This window comes from Dermacentor andersoni, chromosome 8 (genome assembly GCF_023375885.2).
Source record: "Dermacentor andersoni chromosome 8, qqDerAnde1_hic_scaffold, whole genome shotgun sequence".
Taxonomy (NCBI): Eukaryota; Metazoa; Arthropoda; class Arachnida; order Ixodida; family Ixodidae; genus Dermacentor; species Dermacentor andersoni.
The window spans coordinates 139,529,200-139,549,750 of record NC_092821.1 but is presented as its reverse complement, the minus strand read 5'-3'; the positions used below and the strand labels follow the sequence as shown (position 1 = coordinate 139,549,750).

The window sequence follows — 20,551 nt, the reverse complement described above, 5'->3', positions numbered from 1 at the left end:
GCTGTAGTATGCTGTAGTGGCACAGCGTCGGGACGTTTGTCTAGTTAGATTTAAAAAACAGAAAGGCGGACGAGAAGGAGCAGACGAAAGCCGCGTCGCGTTGCGCCGCCGGACCCGAAAATATTTATCGCACTGAGGTATTTTTACTCCGGCCCCGCGGTTCGTTCCGCCATTGCGCGAACGAGACAATTCTTTTAAATTTTTTTTTTCATCCCAGCAACGAGTGCGACGTTTGCCAAAAGCATGCGGCGCTACCCGACACACGAAATACTGCACCCACGCAATGCGCCTATTTATAAACACTTGGCAGCGCGGGACCCAGATTAGAGAGAACACGGTTTAATCTACGCCGTCGAGTGTCAAGACGCCGTGAAGCCAAACAAGAAATACAAGGTACGCAGGGGGTGAGCAACAGATGTATTCTGTGTAAATATGAAATATCGACCCGACATGTGAACATCGCAAGGTGACATATGATGTTTACAGGGTGTGTATGTAAACATAAGACAGTATATGTACATCTTACTAGGGGTGCAAAAGCAAGAGTGGCATGCAAAATACTAATGAATTCATTTGTACATAGCTAGATGTGCAAGTGGACACAAAGCACATAACAACCAAAATTGTTGGAAATACATGCAATCTATGAAAAACCATCAGAATTACCAAACATTGCTCTTTTGCATCATTTTGATCATATACAAATAATATGCAGGCTACAAATTCATATAAAATTATATTTTCAATAGATGGATTAAACTGCACACGCAACATGATTTCAATATGTACACAATGCTCACATATTCCACAGAATTTACCTTGAACATGAAGGCTATTATGGTTTAGGGTCTGTCAACTGCAAATACTGTGCAATAAACAACTTGTACAATGACTTGGGAATAGCTGCCTATAGAAACAGGTCATTGAAAATGACAGCAACAGACCTTGCTGTTATACAATTTCTCTTATGTAAAAGGAAGTAAGTTGCTGATGATAACCAGACCAAATCATGGGAATGCTGCCACGTGTATTTTGCAAGGCAAACGCCGACAGTCACTTTGGCCTTGCCACACAGCAGTACAAAAAGAAAGGAGGCAGTTCAGTTTCCAGGGCACTTTGTGCAGAGTAATGACAACAATTAGTGGCTGGCACCAGTTTCTGCAGTTACCAAATTCAGGGCAGAAGATTGGCTCAATTCTCGCATCACTGATGAAAAAGTTTTAAAGCAGCCTCAGGAAGTAAGGAAAAAGAAAATTGCAGATCGGTTGCAGACTAAGAAACAACGAGCAGTTAGTCCCCAAATAATGACTCCTTTGAGTTAGACTACAGTAATGCTGGTACTACGCCCTTGGTCATTCTTACTTTGGTGGCATGCATAATTTTTTGCCTCGCTAGCTCACTTCACTAAAGCCTTAATTTGTCTTTCTTTCTCTATAATTGCATGATTATCCTGGTCACACAGCAGGCAATAAACACAGCTGAACAACACCATCGCATATGTCTTAAATAGGCTATCTACAAGCCAAAAAGGAAAGCCTAGGGACATGACGTTTCTGCTCCCTGCCCATTTACATGTGTGGGGCCACTTTATTTTATATACATTTGTACACATTACTTGTGCTAGCACTCGGAGCGCTGCATGCAGGTGGAACATAGCACATCGTGCTTCAATTAGAAATGAATCAGTTCTCTACCCAAAGTTCCATAAAACACAGGAGAATGTCTACGCTATTCACTACAAGCCTGGGCACACACGGACACAATTCTCTCATGTTTTGGGGGGTCCACTGCATAGACGACGATTCCTGATTTCACACCAGTACAGGTTCTCCAACGTCCTCAGTTGACGCAGTTGCACATTGGAAAAAAAAAAAGAGTTTTGCACTGACGGTTGGCAACATAGCTTCGAAAAATGAAATAAACCATGCCATCCTCTTGGCACCAACCCTGACTTCAGCACAGATGTTCGTCTTCCAAAGTTCCGTCTCCAAGAGCGGTTCCTATCCTAAAGGGCGCCTAAACCACTCTGAACTCAAGATCCTTTTACGTAGCGGCCACTGCATACCAGCAGTAAAACCTTTCAAAATGATTCCATAAGAGCGAAGTTGCAGGCGTTTGATCAAGGGCTAGGCGGCAGTCGCAGTTTCTCACTTGCCCTCGCTACCCTCCCCCCGGATGCTTCCTTCTCCTCGCCACATGCTCCGGCCCACACCACGCAGTGTTGGAAGGCTACGAGTCGTATTAACCAACCAAAAGGGATCGCCCATTGTCCCACCCGCTGGTTACCTTTTGCACAATGCCGTCTGAATGGAAGCTTCACGGTAGAGTGGGTGGCACACAATGGGCAAGCACCCCCTCCCTTCTCAGAATACACGGCCAGCTCTCGGCAGCCAATCGATGGCTTTTACCCAGGCGATGTCACGTACATGACCCTGCTGGCTTTGCAATGTGCAAAGAAGGGACCGCGAGAGCCCAACGAGGAGCACGGGATTGTTTATTTTCTGGCGCCCCTGCGGAATGTAGCATTGCTATGTTTGCCAAATGTGTTCGTTTTTTGTTTACAGAATGCGCGTGTGTACTTAATATATGTAAAAAGAAAAGATGCCAGAGGTAATTTAGGGGCCCTTTAAAAGGACAAGCCTACAGATCTTTCAAGTCAGGTATGCAAAAGCATCAACAAACCATGAATACATTCTTTCAAACCCATGCTCAATTGTTGGCACGAGATGCTCTAGTTGCGATGTAGGGGATATTCGCACGTGCAGCATAACTCACGAAAGTGAAAGTTGACGCATGCATAGCATCTGGCTGAAAATTGGACATCAATGCCTACATTCATTGCTCACCTCACACAAGTTAATGCAATGAATGCAGTTTTTGGAGTCTAGAACAAAAAAATCGAGTCTACACATCTTTTGCAAATGTCCAAGCCAATGAAAATGCAGTGAGATCCAAAGCTTAAGACAAACAACCCAGTCAAATCTCTAGTGGGCTCTAATTTCACAAGTACAATGCAAACAGGCTTTGTTGCATCCACAATATTCCTAAGTAAACTTTCTAACTACTGCAGAATTAAAAAGGAAAGAAGATGGAGATACTAGTGTGATTTAAAAAGAGCACGTCGACGTTTCTTTATAACTTCACGTGAAGCAACACCTGCATCCCTGTTAATGAAGCAGATGATCTGTGCACGGAAGTGTGGAGGAATACAAATGAACAAATGAAAAACAAAAAAAACAAGCATAGACAAGATGAGGCATGGATCTTCTAACTCTGTTTCTTTCAGAAGCGTTACAGTAGCATTCTTGAGCATTCACTCATTAGAAGACTGAGGTGAGCAACATGACCTACAGGACACGACTGTGTATTAAGGCAGACGCATCCCAGCTGACTGTTCTGACTTCTGATTAAAGGATGGCAGCTTCACCATTCTGCTGGACAGGCTCTTTCGTCAGCCTTTAACAAGCATTTCAAACAAGTTGATTCCTGCCTCAGCAAGCGTAAGAATTCTGTTGTAACGCTCCTGAACGAAATGAAGTTAGGAGACCGGCTTTACATCCGATCTGTGTTTGTTCACTTGACCACAGCTGCGTGTTTTTGTGCAGGAGGTTAAGCTTCACAGGCGTAAACCAACTAGCCAGAGAAAAACATTTATCCGAACCCAGCACACATAGTGATGACACGCACAGACATATACAGCATCACGAACACAGTTTCCAACAGTGGCAGCCAGCAGAAAAAGGGTGCACTGCGAAGTGCATAAGCCCCCCCCACAAAAAAAAAGCAACACAAGGTGAACCTTTCAAGTGCCACTGTGTTACTTCCATGCTAGCATGTGTCAAGCTGGTTCCCTGGCACCTTTGATGCACTAGCTAATCCATACCAGGGGTATACACACAGTGTCGATTAACCAGCAACGGCTGAAGCTGGCAGAAAGTCAGGGCAATACCGGTAATGGAACACTGTAACAAAGTGCAAAACCTTTCTAATAAGACTGGATTGCTAGCCTCGCATACCGACAATCGTTCCAGTTAACGTTACTATAAAAAAATACTCGATTATACAGTATACAAAATTTCTACAGCATTCAAGACTCGCTATAAACAGCACTACTGAAGTTCGAACTTGGTAGCAATGGGGCCTACCTCTTGAATGCGCAATCTTCTTTTTTTCTGCTTGCCTGCTGATGTACAACCTAGTGGCAGTGTGCAATTGCAGCAATCGGAAGCTGGCACATCTCGAGTCAGCCGGGCAAAAGCAGGCCGCTTGGAGACCAGTTGGAGATCTAATGACATTCCAGAAACATAGTCTCCCCCCCACCCACGCAATATCGAGGTATCACGCGAGGATCTCATACCCTGAAACAAAGCGACTTCCGACTTCAGGGTGCCGGAAAGAAACGAGGCGCCTCCATCACGTCAAACGCATACAGATGCACCTGGCCGTGGTCCACCGTCGCAAACACGAGGGGAGCGCTGTCGGTCACGGTCGCCTGTCTACGCTTCAGGTCTCGCAGCCGGGCCGGGCCATCTTCCCACCTGCCGCAGATATAGAAGACGTTGCAATTCCACTGGGAACAGTAAAGGCTGACCCACACGGATTATTTTATGAACAAGAAAGCACCTAGCACAGCTGTACTAAGGGCTCTACGCTGCCACCACACGTGCTGTTTGCGAGCAGTGAAAGTCAGTGTGGCTTGATGCGATCAAAACAGCCATGAAGTGTAGCCACACTATGGCTGCCGCTCACCACAAAAGTAATCTTAGTGGGAACAAGCAGATGTAGTAATGAAAATAACTTGCTGTCCGCAAGAAACTGGCACGCACGGTTATCGTTCAGACGGCAGCCAAAAGCAGTCGTCGGGGGTCCACCACTGTGTTAGGCCTAAAACAAAGGTGGCTTTCTTGTGCTATGCCTGGCGTCTGATTGGCAAACACAAATGAACTGCTTGTGGTTTTTGAAACTGATCGGTGGACAAGTTTCGGTGCGCCCATCTTTTTTTGTAATGGCCATGACAGCACACATACTAGCATCGGAAACTGCTCGACAGGCCATCAACATGCACAATTTGTGGGCAAACCAAGCCATGTGGGTCAGTCAAAGCTATAATTCTCTCTTGTTCTGATTTATTGCACCGGTTGACGTGGCATGATTGCAAGTTACGTTAGGTTAGGTAACCTATGACAAACAGTCATAAAATCAACAATAGGAGAGACTTTCAACCCTTTCTGGTAATAATTTCATAACTGGAGTAAAACGTTTACATTTCCTGCACCGGCATGACTAAAGACAGGCAAAAAATGATAAAAATTTCTAGTGGAGTTTTTGGTGACATACGGAAGGCTTTTTTCGTGAACTGATAACCACTCAAGGTGGTGTCACGACTCTTAGTCCAAGTCGTCGCTGTTGGAGTCGATAGTGCATGGTCTTTTGTACTTCTTAATTTGCAATCACAACAGTGTGAAATATGGCCACACATTATTACACAAGACTACTTTTGTGCCACTCGAGGCAGTGGATAACTCTTGGGCAGGAGGCTTCATAGATACGGCAGAGACCCAATGCAACATGGGGCAATTCGTGTAGTAGTATTGGAAAGAACAACGTTTATGTGCAGCAGACAACCTCCTTATCACTGACGCCAGGATTGAACTAGATGACAGTAATTCTTGACGGCCACGACAAGATTTTGGTACTTGCAGGATGGAAAAGCGAGGCTTTATGAGATTATAGAGCTCCTTACTTGAGATTGCTGGAGATGCAACTTGGACATTAACTATAGGCGGTTTCCAAAAGTGACAATGCCGACATAAGGCCAAGAGACAGTGAAGCCGCCAGGGAAACCACAGGTGAAATTACTGGTGCTGTACACTCCCCGTGTTAGATCTTGTACAAATAGTACCCAAGAATGTGCACCTGGGAACAGTCGCCGCTGTAGGCAAATTGGTAGTGCAACACGCGCATAGTGCTTAGGATGTGGGTTTGGCTCCCATCAATGGCAAGTTGTTTTTTTTCGTCCACTTTCGTTTTCCTTTTCCGTAGTACTTCTACATTTCAATTAAAACAACAAATAGTTTCCCCGATGCTTCCCTTGGCTTTATATGGTTTCGACTCACGGGAATCGGGCCTCTCAGTTCTCTTCTTATTATTCAATGCAGACCATTTGCATTTCTAACATTAGTGTTCTGTTTCTTTTTTACCTATGTAAGATATTTCTTGTCAGGACAGGAATCATTGTACCAGACGGGGGTTAACGGTACACTTAAAGGGACACTACCGGCAAATATTAAGTCAATGTGGACTGTTAAAATACCACTCCAGCAACCTCGCAGCGCTTAACTTGTGCCAAGAAAAGACTTCGTTTAAGAGAAAACTGTCTCACCTGACCATGCAGACTCTGCACTCTGGAGTGCCAGGGTTCCTCTTGGTGTACGATGTGCCAGGCAAATACACGTCCAGGTCTGGCGTCAAGGGCTCGGCATCATCGAGCGCTGGGCTGCTCGTGTGCCGACCGCCATTTACCAGGTCGACCTCCTTGAGGATCACAAGCTCAGACACAATGCCCGCTGAAACATGAAGAAAAAAAAAAAAAAAAAAAAAGAAAGAAGGAAGTTGTCAGTCACGACATCACTACACACTACCAGTTACAAAGACGCGTACACCCATTTCCTCACGCTAGGTTAGAGAGGACGCAAGAAGTATGCTTCAGACAATTTACAAACGGATTCTTACAGAAACCCCAGACTCATGCATGTCATGTATCCAGACATGTACACTACAAACAGATGCACGTCGTGTGGCGAGGTTGCCACACTTAATCACATGTTATGGGAGTGTCAGGACTTAACAAACAAGTCGGGCAGTGCCGACCCCTCCGTCTCTTCCACCGCCAGCCTCCGCTCGCGCTGGAAGACCGCACTGCACAGCTAGAACCTGACAGCACAACTCTGGGCCGTCCAGCGAGCCGAGGAAGCCGCTTCGAGACAAGGTCTTGGAACCGCAACCACGGCGGGTGCCCAGACCCACTAAAATGACGCCAGACTTGAATCTGATTTATTTGAAAATAAAGTTTACGTTCTTCTGTGAGTCACTTCTTAGTCAGAGGCACGTTTGATTACACTGGGAAGGACTTGAATGACTTTACCTTTGCGTGTGGCAAAATCAGGCTTCAGAATGATATAAAAACAATAGTAATAATAATGCAGATCTAACACACATGTTAGAAATCCATCTGAAGCGAAGCTTCAGTCAAGCGCTGTGTATTAAATCCCATATAACTAACGGTGATGCGTGGAATTGTACTTAGTTACATTTTGTGCAACGTGCAACTTCATGCAATGCCTATGTTTATCCACCACAAAGGTCGAAACGTTAATCTTGTGCAATACTTTTTTCAGTTTACGAAAACTGCACTGCTCGAAAACTACGGCGAAATGCTAACGCCAAGTTGGGTGGATGCAGTGTCAGACGCCTAAGCAGCGATGTCACAAGGACGGAGGCAATGAATGATCCGTGTTAAGAGAAGAATGGTGACGACAGGTGTGTGCACAGAGAAGCACGACACATATCTAGCTACACTTAAGGATTCCGTACCTCCTGCGTTACAGTGGCACACACCCATTATGGACGATTGGACACGAATAAGTGCACACCAAGTGGCACATAACAAATGCCTACATCAAAGAAAATCAAGTAAATCAAAGAACCCGTTGAACATAACGTCCTACACCACTGAGAGAATCGTATGCTTTAGACATAGCTATGAGCAGTCTAAGAGCTGTCAGTACAGTGTTATCCTTTAAGGTGGAACACCTTATTAGCATTCAAGCACTCGCAGCAGCTTAAACCGGTGACAAGTCAGTTTTTTTTTTTTTCGTGCTCTTTCATTTCCTTTTTCCTTATTACCTGTACATTTAAATGAAAACAACAAATATATTTCCCTTACGCTTTCCTTTCAATAATGGATGCCTGCATTAGGTATCACACATTTTCTCTTCGAAGAACAAATGCGCTATCACTGTTATACTGGATTAAATTCCATGCATGCCTGAACCATGCATGTCTGAATGGCAGCGGATGCAGCAACCCACTCACGTATCGAGAGATCCCGTGTAGGCACGACCAGGGGCTGGATGGAACCTTTCCAGAGGACGGCACCCTCACAAGCCAGCAGTGCCGCCGAGCGCTCGGCCTGAGTCCGGCCAGACTTGAGCTCGGTCCAGCTGGTCGCCTCTGCGGGGAAGGGTGGCAAGGCGGAGGGATAGTCTTCCTCGTCGGGACCGCCACGACCCCCGCTCCGCTGCCAGTGGCTCGGTCGATGCGGCCTTCCGTGCCAGTTTCGGCGAGGGCTGCCGTGAGGAACGGTTAGTGGGAGATCAGAGAGTGGAGAAGATGGTGGACGTTGCGCAAATGAGTGCTCTATATACTTCGACTTCATACTTATCAGGCAGCGCTGCTGGAGCTGCTTAAGTTACTGCAGTCATATAAGTTTCACTCGGCACAATTCACAGTGCAGTTGTTTTCGACCTGCAATGCTTTCTACGGAATAAATACTGCACATATTACAAGTACGAGCTTGTGGACAAAAGGTTATGTTCGAATCATATCTGTAAACTTTCATGCTACCAGTATGTGACATACTGTTTTGTTCATGAGCGCAGGAGGCGCGTTGTGGACTCAAGTTGCAGAAACGCGTTGCCTTGCTTGTCCGGTGATGGATTCAGATCAGAGCCGCCTCGCATGTAATAATTACATCATATTTCTCTTCATAAAGGCATGAGACTTAATGTTGCATAAAATTACATTATGCACACCCATGTCTTTCCTTCATCTATGATGCACTATGTTCTTTGTTCGCGAATACGAGTACTGAGAAAAATCTGTCTCTAGCCTTCATAGCATTGCCTTGCTATTTATGAAATGGAGTGTAAGTACACGCACGACTCTTCACAATGAACCCAGAAATTCAGTGAGGCTAGCAACGTGGTTGAGCCCAGAGAGCAGCAGAACATTTTGATGACTGGCACTGTACTGACCTCATCTAAAAGCCTCCGGAAAACCTAAAAACACCAGCCGCGAAACCCTTGGTTATCTAATGGCCCAAGCTCACAACCACTTCGCTCTATGAAATTTTCGTCAGGCTCTGCAAGTACATGTATACCTGTCATTCCTCTGAACTGTTCTTCGGTATGATGCCTGGTTTGGCCGATTCGGCCGGTCTGGCCGGCCCGGTCCAGAGTGGAATGAAGAGCTCGATCCGGACCGTCTTGACTCCTGGCTTCGCTGCGACGCTTCACTCACGTATGTTTCCGTAAAGTAGCCGTACTGATTGCCAGAACCATGCGGAGCGCCTTCCTGAGGATTCCGAGGCCAGCTTGGAAGCAGTGGCGGGAGTGGTGGAAGCGGGGGCGGTGGCATGGAGCGCCAGGGCTGGCCCGGCCCCCAAGGCAGTGGTGGTGGCACTCTTTCCAGGTTGGCCCCTCCTCGAGGGTCGGCGAGGTTCCACGGTTGTGGCTGACCAGCTCCTCCTCCTCCCGACCACCACGGCCGGTCGTGAGACGCGTCGTACGGTGGCCTCGCCATGTTGTTCCACGGTCCGCTGCCACCCTGGTACGGGCCCCGAGGCTGACCGGTGCGGTAACCGGCAGAGTCCGAGTTGTTCCATGTTCTGCCATCTCTGCGCTGCTCCGGAATTGTCGGTGTGGAGTTATTCGTGGCATGCCACGACGACGCGTCTGCGGCCTGCCACGCCTCTCCGTTGCCCTGGCACTGAGGGTCTGGCCGTAGTTCCGGGATCGCAGGATTCCTTCGCCCGGAGTTGTGCCTCTGGTCCCAATTTGCCAACGGCCGTTCTTCGTACCAGCCCCTGGTTCTCCGCTTCTCCCTGGTGGACTCTTCCTGTTTCCAGCCGGCGGTGTCGACTTCATACCACTCTCTCGAAGGGTACACATTAGTGGGAAGGAGGTGCCGAGGCGGCCGTTTCAGGGTCAGCAACTGACCGGCAACATACTTTGGGAAGGAGAGTTCAGCACACTGGGCAGGCCGTTTCTCCGGGAACAGGCTCTTTTTTGGGCTGGTCGCCGGCATGATTGTGACGGAAGGGTCGAGCTTGGGCAACTTGGCCGGAATCACCTCGATGATGGAGATGTCCGAGTCGTCCGAGTCGTCCAGGCAGACCACGTCATCGTCACTTTCATGTGGCTCATCCTTTACTTTCTTTGCTTCTGGCTTGGCAGGTGTTGATGTTTTGGAGCTTTCCCTGCAACAATTATTGTATCAACATCACCAAGGATAGCCACATGACGTGACAAAATGGGCAGTGTATACAGCTCATTCCACACAGAAGAATTTTGCCATGTTTCTTGTTTGTTCGTTTCTACCTCCAACTCCGTGCATAATCTACATATTTGTGATTAAACAGTGTGCTATAAGAGACCAGTGGTAAATCTAAAAGTACAAACAAGTACAAACTTGCCGGTCTGTTTGATCATGAAGTCAAGTCACACACTCTGCATTCACTTTGCATTAAACCATTTGATTTACACAACACATCAGCAGCACTCTGGCTACGACATATCATCTGTGCTTGGATAATGTGACAACAGCTCACTGCAGGTCATCTTAGCATAGTGTAAATGCGTAACCAACACCAAGGTTTTGCTTGAAGAACTGTTATTGAAGCTCTCAAGGCGTTTCCAAAGACCCCTTTGAATATGGGGCAACCTACCTGCAGTCACAATCCACAATTTGGAAAACACAGCTGCAGCTTAACAAAAAGGTCGCAGATGCTCTTGTCTACATGTATGTGGGCGAAATTGTTTTTCTAGGCATCCACAAGTCAAATTTAATGAGGTTTGTTGAATTTTAAGGAAAATGTTAGAAACTACCAACTTTAGGAAACAGATTTTTCATTTAGGCCGTAACTTTTTTTACAGAAGTTCTTGGAAATCACAACACTTGGAAAAATTGCGGCATCAAGCACACAACTCCAACTCGCAAATAAAAAACGTGTACCACAATTCTGTAAACTGTACCTCTTGAGATATATAAACCAGAAAATAGAGATGCATTGCACGCCACTCCGAGATATGCAGGTTTAATATGTGACTAAGATTCTTAGCAGAACCTTTGAAAACCGTGTAAGAGATTCACAAAAGCTGCAAGCTCATACGTCACATTTGACCACTTCAGATGTTCTAACAGATGCCGTTTATGAAACCGAAATATCTATTTTCTATAGAGAGTTACGCATTTGTGAACTTTCTGGTCACTTTTTTTTTTCTAACTTGCCGATTTTCGGTAATCTTTTGTAAAAAATTTTAGGCCCGAAATAAAAATACTGCCCCCTAGAGTCGGCATAATTAAGCTTCATCTCTAGAACGTAACAAATTTAACTCAAGTCAGTTCTGTGTATCACACACATCTCAATAGAAAAATTGGATACATGGCCTCGAGGTGAGGCTTCCTCTTGAAAACAAAGTGAAGAAAATAAAAAAATACTCACTGCTTTTTGTGTGGAATAGCAATGTATCCGGCCCTAAGGAGATGTGAGTAGACGAGGTACTTGTCGTAGTCATCGCCGTCCTTCAGTAGAACCTCGTAGGACTCCGAGATGCTCATCGAGGTGCCATCGCGTGTCAGCAACAACTGATTCTGCAATCATGCAGGAAAGCAAGATCACTGCATTGGCACTAGCAACAACGTCGACTCTCGAATTTACAACTGTGCCCTCAGCTCGTTGTTTACTTTACACCGCTAAGTGGAAGACAGTGCTGCCCTTCGAGCCCAGTTGTCACGTCGCTTCGACAGCACCCCTCAGCAATTCTAATGGTAAACAGCTGCTTGAGATGCACCCATTCCCTCTAGCACTAGAGTTTAGGGTGACGGCGAAAGCGCTTGATATAAGCTCATAGGTCGCGAATCACTGAGGAGCATTGCTGAAGAACCGTGGCTACTACCGCAGAAAAGGCGGCATTGCCCTTGAGTTATCAATTGTGCTGATGGTTGCACCGTAAAGCACCTTTCTTTCCAGGTGTTGCAGATGGCCAACAGCCAAACTACCACTTCATCAACAACTGCTAATTTGAATGTAGTGACAATTGGCACATTTTGCAACAGATAATGGCACAGCACTCATAGCACTAAAAAATAAACAAAACAAAAAAATAACAATAAAGAAAACTTATATGGGTTTCTCGGAAACAAAGCTTCATGGTTGAAGAAAATTCAACCTGGTCCAAGGGTCTCCAACAACCAGATTCAATGCCTCCCTGGGGCAGTTGCTCTGAACGATCCGAGTTAACCAGGGGGCTAGCAGATCGCATAGCGAGGCTGAATTAAACGACAGCTCAATGTGGGCAACACTGAATATGAAGTCAGTTCTGCGGAAATACGCAAAGAGGAAAGAGTTGCCGAGAATTTTTTTTCCTGTCATGAGGCTTGCCCTCTCGACCACCTCACAGAATTTTGCAGAAGTGACTTGCCATATTCAGCGAAGTCGTGTGCGATGTCGATGGCTGCCCGTTTTTTGACGGTACTCAAAAAAACGTATTTCAAGCTCTTTCAACCCTCAACAAACCATGCAGCTGCAAAAATGAGTCAAGGGCTACTTGCTAAGCACGATGCCAGCCACATGTAAAGTGTTTTCTTGAAACTTTAATCTTTGAGTGCCACATTAGTTGAGGAAACTTGCCGCTTCCAGCAGGAAGAGTGCCTCCAGTGGGTGCAGCACCATTTTGTCTCCCACTTTTGTGCCCATAAATTTGAGGTAGGTGCCCTGCAAGAGTGGGGGAAAAGAAAAAAGTGCAAAGAAAAAAAGTCAGTGACAAGTGAAGCTTTTTTTAACGTTCACTGAAACGACTTTGCTTAACACCATGGGTGTTAAATATGTTCACTTCTGCGCAACTCAACGTCCCTCGCCCAATGCGTTCCTCTCTGGTGCCACTTTAGTCACTTCACTTCTTCCTCCATGCTCAGCTACTTTTGACGCCGCCTTTCTCATTTCTCTGTACATACTTCTTCGATGCTTAGTTGCCAACTCGTTCTCTTCTGGGCTCTTGTTCTGATTGGCTGTCCAGGCACCTACCGAGCAGCACACAAGCCCATTCTGGGACACTGGCCAAAAATGCTCGCATATCGAGTGTCACACGCCTGGCTGCGCACAACAGGTGCCCCTAGCTGCGGAAGCCAGCAGATGGCTTAGGTTATAGGAGTGAGCAACCTGCGATTAAGTGGCTATCGTAACACTGCATTTACGACGAAATGTTTAGTTTGTCTAACGCGATCGCGAACAACTCAAAGCAACTGATAAGGGGGGCGCACAAAATATGTACCTTGTGTTTGGTCACGACAACTCTCTTCTCCTGGTCGTCCCACAGGGCTTGCAAGACGTCGATGCTGCGAAGAAAAAATTGTCACGTGACAATGCAGCAGCAAGAAATCGTTGTGACTAACGTTACCGGTGCAACGAGCTCTCTGGGAGCCTTTCACACTTTAAATGCAAAATAAATGTACAACTCACTATGATATCAATAATCATTGTGCAGAAAGTACATGGGGATTTGATTATCATAATTTGATTCACCAACGAGGTACATTAGGCTCACAACACTTCATACCTGTGAAATGCGTAAAAAATGTCGTTTTAGCTTCACACATGAAATACCTAAACTGTGTTGTCGGGGGGAAAAAAAAACAATAAATGATAAACTATACCAAGTGCATAAAGTACGAGGGAGATCACGATAATTATTCACAGCTAGGAAAACTGATGACAACGAACCTCCAACTCAGAATATTCTAAACCCAAGTAATCTAGAATTGCAGAACAACAGAAATAAATATCTCAATATCTTAGTGAGAACATGCAATGCTTTAAAATTCAGGTTAAAAATAGTTTAACTTAGAACAGGCTCCCAGTAAATTCAATTAATAAAGCATCTACAGCTAAACACATCTATGACAAAACACACCTATGAAAAAATGCTCATAGATTCAGAATAAAAGCCATGGATTATCAGATAATGCTGACATTTACACATACACTTTACATGATCTCATTAAGAGACGGCTTTACATCTGGGCCAACTGCAGCTCCCCTATTTAAATACTACCTGTGAAGCAGAGCCACTTAACCAATACCAAGTGAAATTTCTTGCATTTAAGAAAGCTGACTCACTACCAACTGTAGGAAGCAATATTTTGATTCATGGCCTCAATTTTTATTAGAGAAATTGCATGAAATTGGTAAATAAAAAAATTGAATCACATAGTTTATAAGCCCATAACTGTTCACCAAAAGAACAGATAGTATTGCCACCCTGTAAGCTGCACCTAAGAGAGCACCTGAAGTGGACAAATTTATAGCTTATGTGAAATCGATAAAATGTTTACAAGGCTTTTGCAAAAAATACCGCTCACAAATTAGTGATACGCTTCACAGTAGTCTGTACAATACATAAATTTTGTCCACTTCAGGTGGCTCAATATAGCTGCTTACAGAATTGCCAATAATTGTAAACTTGATAATCAACTTAAGATTTTTGAAATATTGTAAGTTTCGACATTTAAAAAAAAGAAACTGATAACTTAAATGAAAAGTCTGCTTCCTAGAGTCACTAGATTTTCCTTCTTTTTTTAATGCAACAAAGCTCATTAAAATTAGTGCTACGGTTGCAGAGGAAACCTATTTCTCCATTCCCATGTGCGAGGGTGAATCAGAAAGTCTATGCCCCTATTTTTTATTAGCTGAAAATAAGTTACATACAGGTAATTACAAATATACGTATTATTCTACATATCTTACACTATTTTTCCACATAGTCCCCACACTGGTTCAGACATTTGTCCCATCGCAGCACTAAATTTCCAATGCCCCTGTCCTCAGCCAGCGACGCATGCAACCTCCCCGAACGCTCATTGTCATGCAAGCGTTCATGGCTTTTTGGGAACTCACAACAACACCACTACCTCGCACTTCTCGAGGCGAGACACCTATCCCCCTACGTGGGCTGCATTTCCCTGTGGATTTCGATGGGCGTCTGTCTCTTGCTCCGTAGAAAATGAATCGCACTTCGTTGCTCGTATGCTGTGGATGTGTGAAGCACAGCTGCCATCCTCAACAACTGACAGCAGCACCGTGCTGCAGAGCCACCCCGGCAGATAAGGCCGGGCCGGTACAAGAAAGGTCCACCGCTGGGAATGTAGATGTTCACTTTGCATTTACAGCCGTAATTTGGCTTAAAAAATGGGCGGTGGGGGGGGGGGGCAAATACTTTCTGATTTGCCCGCATATATAGGAGCTCCTGTGGTAAAGCTTTCATTGAATTCAATATCCTGTACGTTGACAATGCACTGAATGAGAGACTGAACCAGATGTTCACGTCACTTTATTAAACATTTGGGCAGCTGCACTTGACTTCATTTTAAGGTTTTGCAGGGCGAGGCAAAATAACACATTTCCTTCTGTCCACTGCATCAATTCCTGGCTTTCGACTAGCCTCATATGTTCATTTACAGATAACCCCGCCCAACTACTGATACTTTGCGGGGATGCTCCACTCTGACATGTCCCCTGATGTTGTTTTCCCCGCATGACTCTCGCATCTCCTGTAATCCGGCTACCCCCGGTAGCTGCGGCGGTTGATGTGGTTTACAGCGAACTCTCACTTGGGTGAACTTCGAGGGACCCAAAGAAATAGCTAACTTAACCAAAAGTTCACTAAACCGAATATTCACTGGAATATGGAACAGCATAGGGCGCAGCAGACATCCGAGTCAAAATGTGAAATGCAATTTATGGAGTTATGTACATCAATATATGCGAAGTGTGTAACAGTTACGTTGCTGCCTATCTTAGTAAAAAAATCTAACTTTCATTTGCACTGGTGCTCTTAAAGAGCAAGAAGGAACAAAGCTGTCCAGAGAGTCTATGTTCTTGCGCACTTCCTCTGGCACAGCGTGTTGCTGAGACACGAAGTCTCGCACCTTTCCAAGGCATATCCCACAGCCTCGGCTAGAGTTACAGGATTTGAATCTGCCTCTGCATCTTCCTCGTCGCACTCTCCTTCTTCTGGGCGACCACAGGAAACGATTTCCAGATCTCATAGTTCAGCACAGTTAACGAGCTCACTGTCACACTGCACATAGCCTTCAAATGAAGTGTTGCTATCAACATTCAGCTGGTGACAGACCTCTGTCTACATCCCAAGGCCGATCACCTCATTGCGCTGTTCCTCTTGCTTGCTTTCACCACACAGGGGGAAAGGCAGGATTTACGTCAGCAGTTTCTAATTGTAGCCGGTGTTACTGCTACGTCACTGGAGGGGTGATTCAGGGGCAGTGGGCATTGGCTACGCCAGCACTGCAGAGCACAAAACTTCTCTGAAATGATTTGAAAAATGAGCCCGTGTCCACTGATCAAGTTCGTTCAACTGAAATATTCGCTATTCAGAAATTCGCTTAAATGAAAGATTTTTGCATAGTATACATAGGAAACTGCCGGGAATTTTCTAAAAGTTCGTTATTCTGAAATATTCATTAAGCTAACGTTCGTACAACTGAGCGTTTACTGTATTACGAGAGATGGTGCAAGTGTTGCACTGCTAATGCAACCTAACAGCGGGATTAGTTGGGCATGACAGGGAGTAGGGTTTTCCTCCTTGGCTTGGAGTCTTGGCGCATCGCGACCGACCCCCTTCGCGGTACCGTCCTGGCCTAGGAGCAGGACAACGAAATGGACGAGCACGATCATTCGAACGTGCCGCCGTTCACATGACCGTACACACAAACGATTAGGTGTCAGTGTCCAGGATGGGGTGAAGATATTTGCTCGCTATCCTGTCGCGGCGAGTTGGACTTCCTCAATTTGTCGCGCACCCATATTCGGCCAGCAGGCATTAATGTGTGAAACGTGCAATAAATGCCCTGTTGAGTGTTTGCACTACTGTGTTGTCGTTCCTTTGTTCTAAGAGCATAAGTGAGACTGCACAACTTCTAACAAAAATATGTGGCCCAAAGTGTTTTAAATAGCCAGGAGCTAACGTACAACACACCTGATGAATGATTTTGCACTAAAAGGCAAATGATAGATTGTGCCATACCAGTTGACAGCATGGACACGAGAAGCCATATTATGCGAGAATATTTTGCCTTTAATACCAGTAATTCCTTATCACCTGTTGCATCATCAAGTGCCGGGTACTGGCAATAATGAAAGCCAGGCATCGTGCTGGCCAGTGAGGAAGGACAAATAACAACGGAAAAATACCACAATTGTCGCATAATACAGCCTCAGCCAAGCACGAGAAGAGGAGGCACGTGCTCCTCTACTTTTCCCGCAGCTGCCAAGTTGATACCGCATATAAGCTATCCCAGTCCCAGACCTTGTGGCATGCTGCTCCGAGACTTACGGTCTGAGCGATCCGACGCGGCCAAGCGTGTCGGCTCTGCTCTTTCGCAGTGATTCCACCAGCTCCGTCTCCTCTGTGGACCCGTCTGGCTCCAGTCGCTTTGTGCCCGTCCAAACTTTGACTTGGTTGTCATGGATGCGACCTTGGTGCCACTTGAAGACATCTGCACCACTGAGGAGTAAAAAAAACAAGGATAACATGAAGTTTAATGACCTGACTGATGCTGCTTAATCTCCCAAAGTAAAACGAGACTATGACAAACACTGTAGACAATGCTCTGAACTGATTTTCACCACAATGCGTTGGCGGGCTAGTTGGTGCGAATCCATGAATACTTTGTTTAGCGCAAAACGACAGAGACAAGAAAGACGACAGGACAAGGCGCCTTGTCCTGTCGTCTTTCTTGTCTCTGTCGTTTTGCGCTAAACAAAGTATTCATGATTTTCACCACCTTGGGCTTTCTCGAGGTGCACCCAAAACTCAGTAAATGAGACTCTTTCCATGACACCCCCAGTGAAATGGTGCCAGGAGTTGGACCCCTGACTTCGTACTAAGCAGGACAATGCCATCGAAGGCACTGAGCTACCGATGAAAAGTCAAGGCCAAATTTACGATAAAGCGAACATGAGTAATCATAAATGTGTGCTGTATTTGGCTCGTGTAATAGGTCCTTTTAACATGCACACCAGCACACAAATTTGCGCAATGGTTCCCAATATATTGCAAATGCCATTCACAACAGGATGTCCCCCATGCCATTAAATCCCATTAATCTTCGTCGTGCATGCTAGTCATGGGCTAGTTGCTGCCTGATAGTTCCTACCCTTCGTAATGTGGCAAATCAGTTCTGCGGAAGCCCACAAGGTGGAGGAAAGTTCATGAAAGGGAAAAATTGTCATCCACCCAACTGTAGCACAAGTACAAAAAAATTGGCAGTGGCTTAGCTCGGCTATGCCAGGATATATGAAGCGAAAGCTAAGGCATAGCATGGTTAGCCTTGGTTAATCTTGATTGCAAGTCCAGGTTAGTCTGGTTGTCTAGCTATGTTGCGGCGTTTAGCCAGTCATTCGGTGTGCTGTTTGTCTGTTTCCTGGGCAATTCGTTTCCTCTTCATCTCGTTCCAATGTCAATTCCAGGCCTCCTCCTGCTTATCAGAATTGCCGCCATCGATACTGCCACCTCAACTGTGGTTGCGGCACACGTGAGCTCTCCTTTACAATCCTCCGACATGTTATCAGGCATGCGATGCACCTGGCAAAGTGAGCGGAAGCGAACGCAACGACGAGAAATGCGGTGTGACGTCATGTGCCTCCTCGGAGCACGGCCAAGGCGATATCGTAAGCTCGCGGCCAGTAAAGCTTTTGCTTTAAAACATCCAAACGGGGTTTTCAGGACAAAAGCTTCACAGTTGAAGAAGAATTCGTTCTGGTCTAAAATTCCAAGTTTCCCTTTATTCCGTAGGCAAAAAGACTTCTTATGTAAAAAAAAGACAATAGAAATGCAAAAGCATGGAACTAGTAAGACAAGGACAAAAGCTTTTTTTTTCTTTTGAGAACTTTACACGACAACTAGAGTAACAGCCAGTCAGAGGCTGCTATATGTTGTAACGGCGGCTTTCCTATGTAGAGTTCAAAAGAGGGGCCCCTACCTTATACACAACTTTTGTTCTACCACAAAGTCACAAACTTGGAACATGTTTAAAGAATTGCTTCGCACTTTTTAGCAACCCACCTAGCTGCTTTCAGACATCATAGTTAAGAGCAGATATTGTTCGTGATAGGCAGTGGTGTTTAATACTTAGCTGCCTCATTCCTCTGGAACCCCTGTTTGGAATCGCCTCTAGCATTCAAGGGGGTGCTCCACGAATGGATCACTCAAGGAGGTATTTGTACCTTCGTACTTGAACTGTGTTCTCTTGAATATGTATCCTGCCCCTTTCCTGCAACAGCCTAAAATGTGAGGCTAGCAGTATGTTGAAATAAATTTCCTTCTAACATTCGAAAGTGAATGAGAATACTTAGGTTAGTCATCAGTTAGGTTCAGGTATGGCGCACGAAGGCTGCAGAAATCTAAAGAATGTGGCGAGCTTGTGCAAGTATGAAGCGATCGAACTGCTGCATAGGACGTGACTGAGTGGGCTAGATCTACGATGATGACGCTAAAAATGTCGTGAACAAGCAATCATGAAATATCGCAAAAAACACATTCAGACTAAAGCATGGCCAATAAAAGCGCACAGAAAACGATGACAAAGGCAGGAACTATTGTGTCTACGCCTTCCTTCGTCCCTAGTGCAGTGTTGTTACTGCCACATGAACCAATACCTGTCTCAATACAATCGTTATTCTTCACCAATACCAACTCGCTCAGTTTTCTATACTCTTCAGACCGAAGCAAGCAAGCACTGAGGTGATTCTCAGCACAGGCTGCAGACTCTGTGGGATGTCTTAACTGGGTACCACAACGTACAACTGTGAACATGAGTCGTCACTTATCACACCAACCAAGACATATGTGACCAAGATGATGACAAACGAATAAAGGAAGGTGGCAGTGATAGACAAATTCTCTATTAATGTACGTTTTGAATGACCCTTGCACTAGCGTACTTCCACTGCATAACTAATCGCAAGGAATGTATGAAATACAGTTCTTCCGAAGTTGTTGATCCAAGCACGCGTGTCTTCCAAAACGTGTGTGAACAACGCATCTGCAAGAAACGGACTGCGTATGAGCTCCAGAGAAAATCAAGCAGCTAAGTCTGTTCACAAGTAAGTGATCGCACATCGTATACTCGGGCCAGTAGCTCGCGGAAGAGAAAGCGAACCACAGAGTTCGCAATGAAAGCTGCGATTGGCGAACGGCACGGTTCGACGCGAAATCAGCCGCCTCTGCTAGAGTGAGCGTTGTTCCCAACCTTGGAGGCCGATAGGCGTAGTCGTCTGCCGTCGAACTCGTCGTGGGAACTGCCTCACTTGGGGAGGCTGGGCTATCTTTGCCATCCTCGTCTAACTTCTCGTCGCAACCCGCAGCTTCCATTCCAGCTTCGGCAGCCATGCTTGCCGCCAGCACGATTTGCGTTGGCTGCGAAAGGCATACGAAAGTTGACTAACCGCACAAGGCGAGTTCAAGTCGGAAGCCAA

General features: G+C 45.7%; 1 protein-coding gene across 1 annotated transcript; it reads right to left on the bottom strand.

The window, feature by feature from the left end:
* Positions 1 to 398: 398 nt before the first annotated feature.
* On the bottom strand, positions 399 to 20,551 carry Tsen54 (tRNA splicing endonuclease subunit 54). Its single transcript, XM_050173925.3, has 9 exons — positions 20,326 to 20,551; positions 17,409 to 17,579; positions 13,332 to 13,395; positions 12,692 to 12,775; positions 11,504 to 11,652; positions 9,161 to 10,258; positions 8,095 to 8,348; positions 6,383 to 6,566; positions 399 to 4,538 (listed from the first exon to the last, which is right to left on the bottom strand). Exons 1-9 carry the CDS (start codon positions 20,463 to 20,465, stop codon positions 4,382 to 4,384), a joined length of 2,301 nt encoding a protein of 766 aa, XP_050029882.2. The 5' UTR covers positions 20,466 to 20,551; the 3' UTR covers positions 399 to 4,381.

Excerpts from the sequence above, each read along its gene's own strand:
- Tsen54 (XM_050173925.3), bottom strand. The coding sequence starts at position 20,465 with ATGGCTGCCGAAGCTGGAATGGAAGCTGCGGGTTGCGACGAGAAGTTA. Across the intron at positions 12,776-13,331 it reads TTGTCGTGACCAAACACAAG|GGCACCTACCTCAAATTTAT; the intron begins GTACATATTTTG and ends CCACTCTTGCAG. Across the intron at positions 11,653-12,691 it reads CACTCTTCCTGCTGGAAGCG|AATCAGTTGTTGCTGACACG; the intron begins GCAAGTTTCCTC and ends GCATGATTGCAG.